Genomic DNA, 12238 nt, shown 5'->3' on the forward strand with positions numbered 1-12238 from the left:
TTGTTTTTTCAACATATGCCCTCAGGACGTTTCCGATATCCAGTGGATGTGGGTTTGAGTTAGTCTGTTCATATAATGTTGGCAAGGTCCACTCTTGGTTAAAATGGTAAATTGAAGATACCTTCGGAATGAAATGTTGGATGGGGCGCAGGACGACCCTATCCACAAAGAAGGTCAGTGAGGGTTCCTCCCACCCTAATGCCTGTATCTCTGATATCCTTCTTGCCGAAGCCATAGCTACCAGGAACACCGCTTTGTATGTCAACTGTACCAGTGTTGCCTGTTCAAGTGGAAAGTACGGTGTTTTCGAAAGGGTTTCCAGAACCATAGGTAGATTCCATTTCGGGAATACTGCTCTGATCGGAGGCTTCTCCTTCATCACACCTCTCAAGAACTGAACCACCAGTGGCTGCAAGGCCCATCTGTGATCCGTAAGAGCTGATAAGGCCGAGACTTGGACCTTCAATGAGTGGTAGCCTAAGCCCTTCTCCAGACCAGTCTGCAAGAATTGAAGGATCTCTGTTATTCCTGGTTGTAAAGGGTTAAATCCTAATTGGACTGCAAAGTCCTCGAACCTTGCCCATACCCTCTGATATGAAGAGTTGGTGGTTGGTCTTCTTGCTTTCAATATTGTGTTGATGACGTTGCTTGAGCAGCCTATCGCCTCCAGTTTCCTCCTTTCAATCTCCATACTGCCAGTTTTAATGTAGCTGGATTTGGATGAGCGACCGGGCCCTGTGTCAGTAGATCCGGTGATATCGGGAGCAGTAATGGCTGACGGTCCTTGAGACTCCACAGGAGCGGGAACCATGGCCTCCTTGGCCAGAACGGAATCACTGCTATTAAGGTCACGTCCTCCTGAATTAATCTCATCAGTAAGTGGTGGATTAGAGGAACGGGTGGAAACACGTAAGCCACCGAGAAGTTCCAAGGGGCTATCAACGCGTCTGTTGCCACTGCTGTTGGTGTCTGCCGTCGGGCCATGAATATCTCGCACTTCTTGTTCTGCGGAGTCGCCATTAAATCTATCTGAGGATTTCCCATTTCCCTGCAGATGTTGTGGAATATTTGTGGATTGAGGGACCACTCGTTGTTGTCTAATACGGTTCTGCTCAGAAAGTCCGCTGTGATATTCTCCCGGCCTGGTAAGTATATTGCTGTTAGACTGTTGAAACAGGTCTCTGCCAGGTGGAATATTGGCGCCACCTCCTGCAGCAGTGTCCTTGACCTGGTACCACCCTGTCTCCTCACATAGGCGACCGCAGTCTGGTTGTCCATCCGCAGGACTACATCCTTGTTCATTAGCTGATTCTTGAATGTGGACAGTGCTAGGAATGCCGCTCTGATCTCCAGAATGTTTGCTGGTACATGAACGTTCTGTCGCTGCCACCGCCCCTGCGTTGTCTGTGGGCCTAGGCACGCCCCCCAACCCGCCTGGCTGGCGTCCGTGGTAAGTGTGATCGTGGAGAACTGCTGAATCTGCAATGGTGTTGCTAAATTTCGCTTGTCTGTCCACCAGTGTAAGCTGTCTCTCATTAACCTTGTTATTATTATCGACTGCAGCCTTAAATCTCCCTCCCCACTGAAAGCTCACAAATCAGAGCAGAGGGGAGGATTCAATGCCTATTGGCTATGCGAAACCGGAAGTGACGTCAGCGCCGGCGGAGCGCACTGTGAGACGCACGCCGGCTCACTCTTAGTACCTGGAGCAGGACGCCGGGCGGCCATTAGCCACCCACCTAGAGGCACGACAGTCTGGAGGATTTACCTCACTGGCCCGCTGCCTGTCCGTGACCAGAAACGGACTACTCCTCCTGCGCTGTGTCATTTAGACTCCCAGCAGGGGCCCTCACACAGGCGAGGCAAGCACTGTGCGGCAGGTAAGGACTCACGTGGCAGCATTACATCCTATCGGGTCCGATGAGGTGATGAGGACAAAAAAAAGACGAAGGGGGGGAGTCTAAAGGAGGAATTTATAATATGGGTCCTATAGGGGTCAAGTGGGCGGGACTTAACCCAGCCGTTGCTGCCATGGAGACATATGGAAAGCTTTTTGCTGCTCCTCCTGCAAAAGTGCGTGAGGGAGGGCACTTGCACGTGTGCAGTAAGGAGTGGCTTGTCTTCGGGAGCACTCGGGCTCCCAAAGACTTCCGAAGCCTCCCTTTGGCGGCAGAGACAGCAGCATTTGACCAAATTGGTTGAATACTGCTACGGGGGAGCCAGAGCTAGAACAAGGGGACCGTGAGAGGAAGAGGCTCTATAGGACCCAGACCCAGGGCTGGATTTACCATATGGCACTGTAGGCATGTTCCTACAGGCGCCTGATGATGGAAGGGCAGCTCACTCCCCTCCCCTAATGCTTCCCTCCCTCCTTCCCTATGCAGAGTCCTGTTGAGAGTGTAAATGAGAGGTTACTCACCCAGCTCTCTGCATTCCACTGACGAGATCTCCATCCAGTCAGGGGCACCTCTAGCTACTTAAAGAGACTCTGAAGCCTCGTTAAAATAATGTTTTTGATTTTAAAAAGCACTTAAAGGGAAGGTCCAAGCAAAATAAAAAAATGAGTTTCACTTACCTGGGGCTTCTACCAGCCCCATGCAGCCATCCTGTGCCCTCGTAGTCACTCACTGCTGCTCCAGTCCCCCGCTGGTAGCTTTCCGACCTCGGAGGTCGGCGGGCCGCATTGCGTACGTTTTTACGCATTCCCACTAGTGCAGGAACATTAACACATACATTTTTACGCATTACTGGTTCAATGCGTAAAAATGTACGCATAGAACCAGTAACGCGTAAAATGTATGTGTTAATGTTCTTGCACTAGCGGGAATGCGTAAAAACGTACGCAATGCGGCCCGCCGACCTCCGAGGTCGGAAAGCTACCAGCAAGGGACTGGAGCAGCAGTGAGTGACTACGAGGGCACAGGATGGCTGCATGGGGCTGGTAGAAGCCCCAGGTAAGTGAAACTCATTTTTTTATTTTGCTTGGACCTTCCCTCTAAGCATGTTTGCCCAACCTGAAACGCCACATCTCCGTGGCCACAATCAGCTGAAAACTAAATGAATCACCCCAAACTCGCTGGGGCGGATTGCGGGGCTCCTTCCGTGAAGAGGCAGAACTTTAGGCTGTAGCTCTGCCTCTACACGTGTCCATCTGCGGTGGATCTCCGCCTCTCCCCGCCCCTCTGTCTTCTTTCACTGAGAGGGGCAGGGGACAGGCGGAGATATGCGCAGATTGATGCGCATGGAGGCAGAGCTGCAGCTGAAAGCTCTTCCTCCTTAGGGCAGCAAAATCCAGGACCAAGAAAGTTCTGGATTTTGCCAGGGGTGTTAGGGGTGATTAATTTAGTTTTCAGCTGCGGGGATGAAGCGTTTTAGGTTGGGCAAACATGCTTAAAGGGAACCAGAGACGCCAGACATAGAAAAAGAAAAAAGATTTCATACATACCTGGAGCTTCTTCCAGCCCCATAAGCCTGGATCGCTTCCACGCCACCATCCTCCGCTTCCTGGATCCGCCGGTACCGGGTCCCGTCACTTCCGGTGGACGCGGCCAATTGTCCGCATGATCAGGGGATCCCTCCATATCCTTACGCATGCGGCTGCGCAGTATGCACCCGCACGCGTAAGGGAATGCTGGGAGCCCCTGTGATGCGGACAATTGGCCGCGTGCTGACACCGACTGGCCGAAACTACGGGACCCGGAACCGGCTGATACAGGAAGCGGAGGACGGCGGCGTGGGAGCGATCCGTGCGTATGGGGCTGGAGGAAGCCCCAGGTATGTATAAAATCTTTTTTCTGGCGTCTCTGGTAGAGTTGGGCCGAACCTCCGATTTTCGGTTCGCGAACCGGGTTCGCGAACTTTCGCGAAAGGTTCGGTTCGCGTTAAAGTTCGCGAACCGCAATAGACTTCAATGGGGATGCGAACTTTGAAAAAAAAAAATAATTATGCTGGCCACAAAAGTGATGGAAAAGGTGTTTCAAGGGGTCTAACACCTGGAGGGGGGCATGGCGGAGTGGGATACATGCCAAAAGTCCCGGGGAAAAATCTGGATTTGACGCAAAGCAGCGTTTTAAGGGCAGAAATCACATTGAATGCTAAATGACAGGCCTAAAGTGCTTTAAAACATCTTGCATGTGTATACATCAATCAGGTAGTGTAATTAAGGTACTGCTTCACACTGACACACCAAACTCATCGTGTAACGCACCGCAAACAGCTGTTTGTGTAGTGACGGCCGTGCTTTACTGGTGCGCACCATGGCCAGAGTGCAGGTTTTGGTGGCTTTACAGCCCATATGGTCATCTGGCTGATGTAGCTGAATGACAGAACAGTGACTGTCCAGCTGATCAAATTTGGTCTGACCACAATGAGGCAACGACCTTATTATCGTGGGTGTGCCCCCCGAGACACTCATCTAGGCGCCGGTCATTGCTCCATTGTGATACGCAAGCCCCTTCACCACGGCAAGGTAATGATCACGAAGGGGAATGGGCGCATGTACATGCCTTTTCTTTTGTTGTTGCAGCTGCCCGCAGTGCAGCCAGAAAAATTAGGCAGTCATGTACACGCACCCGAAAAATTATTACAGCGGCCGCTGCTAGCAGCGGCCTAAAAAATTCAGCAATCCGCCTGGAGTCCTGGACCCTGTTGGTGGTGGCGGAGAAGGTAGTCAAGCGGCCTGCAGGCAGACATGCTGTGTGGAGGGACTGGGAGCGACTTAGTCTTCTTGGGGCAGGCCAGGCAGCCAGTCACACGGCGTGCAGGCAGAGATGCTGTATGTGCGGGGACTGACTTAGTCTTGGGGCGGGCAGCAGCCCTCCGGGATCCATGCCTCATTCATTTTGATAAAGGTGAGGTACTTAACACTTTTGTGACTTAGGCGACTTCTCTTCTCTGTGACAATGCCTCCAGCTGCGCTGAAGGTCCTTTCTGAGAGGACGCTTGCGGCAGGGCAGGAGAGAAGTTGGATGGCAAATTGGGACAGCTCCGGCCACAGGTCAAGCCTGCGCACCCAGTAGTTCAAGGGTTCCTCATCGCTGTTCACAGCAGTGTCTACATCCACACTTAAGGCCAGGTAGTCGGCTACCTGCCGTTCCAGGCGTTGGTGGAGGGTGGATCCGGAAGGGCTACGGCGAGGCGTTGGACTAAAGAACGTCCGCATGTCCGACATCACCATGAGATCGCTGGAGCGTCCTGTCTTTGACTGCGTGGACACGGGAGGAGGATTAGTGGCAGTGGTACCTTGCTGGCGTTGTGCCGTCACATCACCCTTAAAGGCATTGTAAAGCATAGTTGACAGCTGGTTCTGCATGTGCTGCATCCTTTCCACCTTCCGGTGAGTTGGTAACAGGTCCGCCACTTTGTGCCTGTACCGAGGGTCTAGTAGTGTGGCCACCCAGTACAGCTCATTCCCCTTGAGGTTTTTTATACGGGGGTTCACTTAACTGCACAGGTATGCGCACTGATGCGGTGGGTTCACTGAACAGAACAGGTATGCAGTGGCGGGTTCACTTAACTGCACAGGTATGCGCACTGATGCGGTGGGTTCACTGAACAGAACAGGTATGCAGTGGCGGGTTCACTAAACAGAACAGGTATACAGTGGCGGTTCACTAAACAGAACAGGTAAGCAGTGGCGGGTCCACTGAACAGAACAGGTATGCAGTGGCGGGTTCACTAAACAGAACAGGTATGCAGTGGCGGGTTCACTAAACAGAACAGGTATACAGTGGCGGTTCACTAAACAGAACAGGTATGCAGTGGCGGGTCCACTGAACAGAACAGGTATGCGGTGGCGGGTTCACTTAACTGCACAGGTATGCGCACTGATGCGGTGGGTTCACTGAACAGAACAGGTATGCAGTGGCGGGTTCACTAAACAGAACAGGTATACAGTGGCGGTTCACTAAACAGAACAGGTAAGCAGTGGCGGGTCCACTGAACAGAACAGGTATGCAGTGGCGGGTTCACTAAACAGAACAGGTATGCAGTGGCGGGTTCACTAAACAGAACAGGTATACAGTGGCGGTTCACTAAACAGAACAGGTATGCAGTGGCGGGTCCACTGAACAGAACAGGTATGCAGTGGCGGGTTCACTTAACTGCACAGGTATGCGCACTGATGCGGTGGGTTCACTGAACAGAACAGGTATGCAGTGGCGGGTTCACTTAACTGCACAGGTATGCGCACTGATGCGGTGGGTTCACTGAACAGAACAGGTATGTAGTGGCGGGTTCACTTAACTGCACAGGTATGCGCACTGATGCGGTGGGTCCACTGAACAGAACAGGTATGCAGTGGCGGGTTCACTAAACAGAACAGGTATACAGTGGCGGGTCCACTGAACAGAACAGGTATGCAGTGGCGGGTTCACTAAACAGAACAGGTATGCAGTGGCGGGTCCACTGAACAGAACAGGTATGCAGCGGCGGGTTCACTAAACAGAACAGGTATACAGTGGCGGTTCACTAAACAGAACAGGTATACAGTGGCGGTTCACTAAACAGAACAGGTATGCAGTGGCGGGTCCACTGAACAGAACAGGTATGCGCACTGATGCGGTGGGTTCACTGAACAGAACAGGTATGCAGTGGCGGGTTCACTAAACAGAACAGGTATACAGTGGCGGTTCACTAAACAGAACAGGTATACAGTGGCGGTTCACTAAACAGAACAGGTATGCAGTGGCGGGTCCACTGAACAGAACAGGTATGCGCACTGATGCGGTGGGTTCACTGAACAGAACAGGTATGCAGTGGCGGGTTCACTAAACAGAACAGGTATACAGTGGCGGGTCCACTGAACAGAACAGGTATGCAGTGGTGGGTTCACAGCACAGGTATGCAGTGGTGGGTTCACAGCACAGGTATGCAGTGGTGGGTTCACAGCACAGGTATGCAGTGGTGGGTTCAATGAACAGGTATACAGTGGCGGGTCCACTGAACAGAACAGGTATGCAGTGGTGGGTTCACAGCACAGGTATGCAGTGGTGGGTTCACAGCACAGGTATGCAGTGGTGGGTTCACAGAACAGGTATGCAGCCAGACAGGAACAAGCTAAGCCTAACTAATCTTTCCCTGAGAGACAGTCTGCAGCAGCTCGCCCTACTCTGACTAATGCAGGCACACGAGTGGCCTTAATGGCCGCCGCTGCCTGCCTTATATAAGGGGGGGTGGGGCTCCAGGGGCTAGTGTAGCCTAATTGGCTACACTGGGCCTGCTGACTGTGATGTAGAGGGTCAAAGTTGACCCTCCATGTGCATTATGGGGCGAACCGAACTTCCGCAAAGGTTCGCCTGCGGGCCGCGAACGCGAACCACTGAAGTTCGCATGGAACCGTTCGCAGGCGAACCGTTCGGCCCAACTCTAGTCTCTGGTTCCCTTTAAGAGGTTTTTAAAATAAAAACATGATTTTAAGGAGGCTTCAGAGTCTCTTTAATACTGAGGGTACTTCTGGCTACCTAATACTAAGGGGCTCCTGTAGCTACCTATGAGGGGCAAGGGAACTAACGGAGAAGTGACAGCTGGGACAGCCAGCACACTTGTGGTTCAGTTTGGAGGGGATGTAGAGGTTTATGGAGGGTGAAGTCTAGGGTGCCAGGACATCTGGATCTGTGCCTATAGGCTCCTGTAAGCTAAATCCAGGCCTGCCCAGAGCCTTCCCCCTCCTTAGTTAAGTATCTGGCTTTTTTTTATTAATCCAGGTTCCCATTGACTTTAACAAAGAAACATAGATGCAATTAACTATTAATTTCCTCCTGTTACTACCGTACCTTGCCTCACTCTCAGTAGAGATCTCAGCCAGGGGAGAATCTCAGAAATGATCTCTCCTTACTCATTGTTCAACCTCAACTATAAAATATCTTCAGCACTTTCCAGGCAAAGCATATTAACTATACTGTTATTGATACAGTCTTTATAATATAAACAGCCAGTGCACTCCGGTATCCTTCCTGTAGCTTCTGCAGATGCATACAAACCCATGATGTAACAAAGCAATTCTTTTTTTCTGCATCACTGCTGCTCAGCATATCTCTGGGAGTTGATTTTGCTGTTATTTGGAGTTACAGAAATACAGGTGTGTGTCATTGAAGTGCTTACTTATGGAATTCACAAAGCTCTTCATGTATGTCTCAGCAGCACACTCTAGGGGACATTCTTAGTACAACACTTTTTCTTTATCCTAAAAGGCCTGTTTCTAATTCACAGTGCACTGCCACTGCTAGAATTCGTTTTGCATTGACGTCACTGATAATGCTTGCTAAACAGTATTAAAAATTGATGGCTTTTGTAACTTACTGCTTCAGGGGTCCAGGGAACCGTTTAACAACCAATAAAGCAGGGCCTGTACAGGACATATACTGCCAAATCCTCTTCTGTGTGTTAGTGGGAGGATTCACTCTAATTTGTAGGCAAAGGCTGGTAACAACATATACTGATTTTATGTATTTTTTTCTGTTTAATTACCTTATAAATTATTAAGTTATAAGTAAAAAAATATTATTGTTTCATATAGGATCAACCTATCCCATGGAGGCGTACAAATAAATACTGCATTTTACTAACAAGCTGCATAGACAGACAAGGCAGATATAGATCAAAGTACAGTTGTACAGTACAGCACACCATGGGTGTATGCATTAAATTGCATTAAAGAGGAACGTTAACCCAGGATGGAACGTCATCTTAATAAGTAGTCGATACCCCCTTTCCCATGAGAAACCCTTACCCTTTCTCTATTAGTGGATCAGGGAACTCTGTTTGGCTGATATTGTGGTGAAACCCCACCATAGTGTTATAGGTACCCGATTGACTGATATTGCAGTGAAACCCCTCCCATAGTGTGATAGGCCCCTGATTGGCTGATATTGCATTGAAACCCCTCCGATAGTGTGATAGGTACCTGATTGGCTGATATTGTGGTGAAACCCCTCCCATAGTGTGATAGGCCCTTGACAGTTTCCAGTCTGTTAACTTCATTGGATTGTGGGAAATAGTGGCTGTTGCCAGCTGCCAAGTTAGCAGTATCTCCCTCTGTGCATATATATATAATTTTTTTTGTCCTTTTTTTTCATGCCTGCTAGTAGTAAAGATGTTGATCTGCACGCTCACAGAGGATCCAACAACATGAACAAATCGCACAGCGACTATCCATCATTTCTTGATCTATCTTCCTTTTTTAAATGACTCACTTTAAGGCCTGGAACCCACTACAAATCGCACACGTTTTTAAGTACTGTTTTGTAAGCGATTTCATAAGCGTTTTCTGGCGTTTTTGGGAGCGATTTTAAAAAGTATTCGCTTTTTGCCAGCGATTGTGTAGCGATTTGCGATTAGCGATTTTAATTCTGATTGGTCCTTTCAATTAATTTTCATTTTTTTTTACAGTATACAGTAATTTAAAAATGCTAGCAAAATCACTCTGTGTAGGTTTTGATGAGCGATTATGCCAGCTTTTATACAATTTGCATTGAAACGCTAACGCTCAAAAAATTCTGCATGTCCTGCGTTTGCGATTTTGCTAATCGCAATTGCTCCAGTGGAATTTGGTCCATCCATTAACATTAGCTGAGCATTTAGGGAAATCGCTAGCATTTTGAATCGCTCCCTAAACGCTCAAAAAAAATTGCTCTAGTTGGTTCCAGCCCTAAAACATCTTGATTTCTTTTTTTTTTTCCCACTACTACTATCTTTTGGTAAAATTCCTCTTCAAGCAGTATTACGTGTGTAAAGTCTTACGGATAATGAGTAAAGCATAATCCATTGCATCATCTCTCTTTGATCACTTTATTCCAGGGTGTGGGGAAGGACCTGTGGACTTGGTGTTTGTTATTGATGGATCGAAGAGTCTTGGAGAGGACAACTTTGAGATAGTGAAGCAGTTTGTCAGTGGGATTATAGACTCTCTGGAGGTCTCACAGAAAGCTGCCCGTGTGGGGCTGCTACAATATTCCACCCAGGTCCGCACAGAGTTTACTATGGCTCAGTACAGCTCTGCCAAGGATATGAAGAAAGCAGTCTCCCAGATGAAATACATGGGCAGAGGCTCTATGACGGGAATGGCCCTGAAAGTCATGTATGAGAAGAGCTTCTCGGAGGCGCAGGGTGCCAGGCGGCGCTCCTTAGGTGTGCCAAGAGTGGCCATTGTGTTCACTGATGGTCGTGCACAGGATGAAGTGGCAGACTGGGCAAGCCGGGCCAAGGAAAACGGTAAAGTATCCTTTCTTTAGTCATTGACTGTTATACTTTTTAATTTATAGATCTTGTGTTGGTGTAGCTACTTGCAAAGTTGTCATATTCATCATATTCAAAACTATAGATGAGCTGAAAATTCAACCTAAATTGACTTTCTTGCTTCACAGTAAGCAAAATTATGCAGAACTGCATCTTTTCCCAGTAGGTTTAGAAACTAACGATTGCCCACACGGTTAATCTATCAATGTTGACAGTAGGGATGGTCAATAAGATGCAAATAATTTGGAGTTCATGCAGGATTATGCAAATTTGGTATGCAAAATGATGCAGTTTGAAAATAGACCAGTTGAATTTTACCTCAGCAGGATTTGAATGACCTTACTTAGCTGACAGGTTATATTTTAAATAATGATTACAAATGTATTTAGCACTTATATCTTCCACAGCGATTTCCTTAGTACAGTCTCTATCTGCCCCTTCCCCCGAGGAACCCACAATCTGATCCCTATCAAAGTTATAGTCTAATGTCCATACCATAGCCTGAGGCCAGTTTTTTTACAGGGAATCAACTAAACTGAATGTTTTTGGAAAGTGGGAAAAAAACAGAGCAACCAGAGAAAAACCCAACAATCACAGGGAGAAAGAACACTAAGGTTCTATGAGGATAGGACTCGGGTTAAGGCCCGGTTCTCACTTGCGTTTTATGCAGATACGGTCCGGGGGCACGGATCCGGTCCAGTCCGTTCCGAGAACATCCGTTTGCCATCCGGATCCGGTTAGTTCGCATCCGGATTTTCTTCCGTTCTGCATGCGGTTTTGAATCCGTTTTCGAGGGGGGGGGGGGGGGGTCTGGAAAGTCTAGAGTGTGGACCGTGGATCCAGTGATCTGCGTGCCCCTTGTCCCGCGGGGCGGGTTTCCCCTGTGCCTGGACAGTCGGGTCCTCGGTGGGAAGTTCCCTGGCCTCCCCCGTGTTCCTAGGTGGCTGTGGGGGAGACTGGGGGCTGTCCCGGTCGCGCGGCGCTGGGCCCATGTGTCCTTGGTGGCAGATGACGTCCGGGTGTCTTCAGGAAGTGTGTTGTGCGCTTCCGTTTCTCGTTGGTTCCTGTTGTGCTGGGTTGATGTCCGTATCCGTTCAGGCGGCGGTGGACAGAGGGGATGCTCCAGAAAAACGGCGCAGGTTGAAAAATTCCGGACCGCAGGCCGGACCGCAGACCGCATCCGGATCCGAAGGAAAGGACGAGTGCGTACGGATCCACTGATTAACAATGGACCCTTTCTTGTCCGTTCCGTTGCCTCTGTATGCGGTCCAGCTGCGGTCCGCAAAAGAACGCCAATGTGAACCGGGCCTAAGAAGCTGGTCTTCCTGTTCAGTTCAGTTCAGTTCATAGGTGTTAACATTTATTGTAGAGCAACAAAAACTGCCAAATCAAATTTCACAGCTTTGTCAAAGCAATACCTTCAGTCAACCGGGAACATTATCTCTTAATTTGTATATCTCTAGACATTTAGATAAACCCTGCAGCAAAACCTAAGGGTGGAAGCAATACTGGGGTACACCTGCAAGGCTTAGGAAATGGATGCAAGAAAGGAGGAGCTATGCTTATTCTGTTTAGGGACCAAGATTTTAAAGGTGAAAGTATGTGCTGAGGGGAGTGGTCAATCTACATACAAGCAATCATTAACTCTACACTCAAGACTCTCAAAGCAAGCTGGAGCACTAGTAACAATGAAAAGAGCTACATTACAAATTGTATTCAGTTACAGAAAGGGAGGATATTAGCTTCCAGAATAGTTTGCATGCAACAGCATTCTGTACTAGGCCCTTTCACCAGCATTGAGGTTCTTTCTGTAGAAAGGGACCCTACTCTACTTATACCAGTCAGCAAGCGATACTCTTCACCTTGAGAATCACATTGAGGCACTGTCAGGTTTCCATCATTATAGGGAACACATGCGTGCACACACATCAGTCTAAAATCTCCAGGGAGCACGGACGATGGGAATCCCAATGACATACTTCCTGCCCAGCCGGAATTATATCAC

At 48.9% G+C, this 12238-nt stretch overlaps 1 protein-coding gene across 2 annotated transcripts in view; it reads left to right on the top strand.

Moving 5' to 3' along the window:
* MATN2 (matrilin 2) overlaps positions 1-12238 on the top strand; it is a 165337-nt gene that overhangs the window by 124236 nt on the left and 28863 nt on the right. For both annotated transcript variants that reach the window (XM_068237705.1, XM_068237704.1), the window contains exon 12: positions 9796-10209. In XM_068237705.1, coding sequence (XP_068093806.1) covers positions 9796-10209 — 414 coding nt within the window. The remainder of the gene's footprint in view (positions 1-9795; positions 10210-12238) is intronic.

This window comes from Hyperolius riggenbachi, chromosome 5 (assembly GCF_040937935.1).
Source record: "Hyperolius riggenbachi isolate aHypRig1 chromosome 5, aHypRig1.pri, whole genome shotgun sequence".
Taxonomy (NCBI): Eukaryota; Metazoa; Chordata; class Amphibia; order Anura; family Hyperoliidae; genus Hyperolius; species Hyperolius riggenbachi.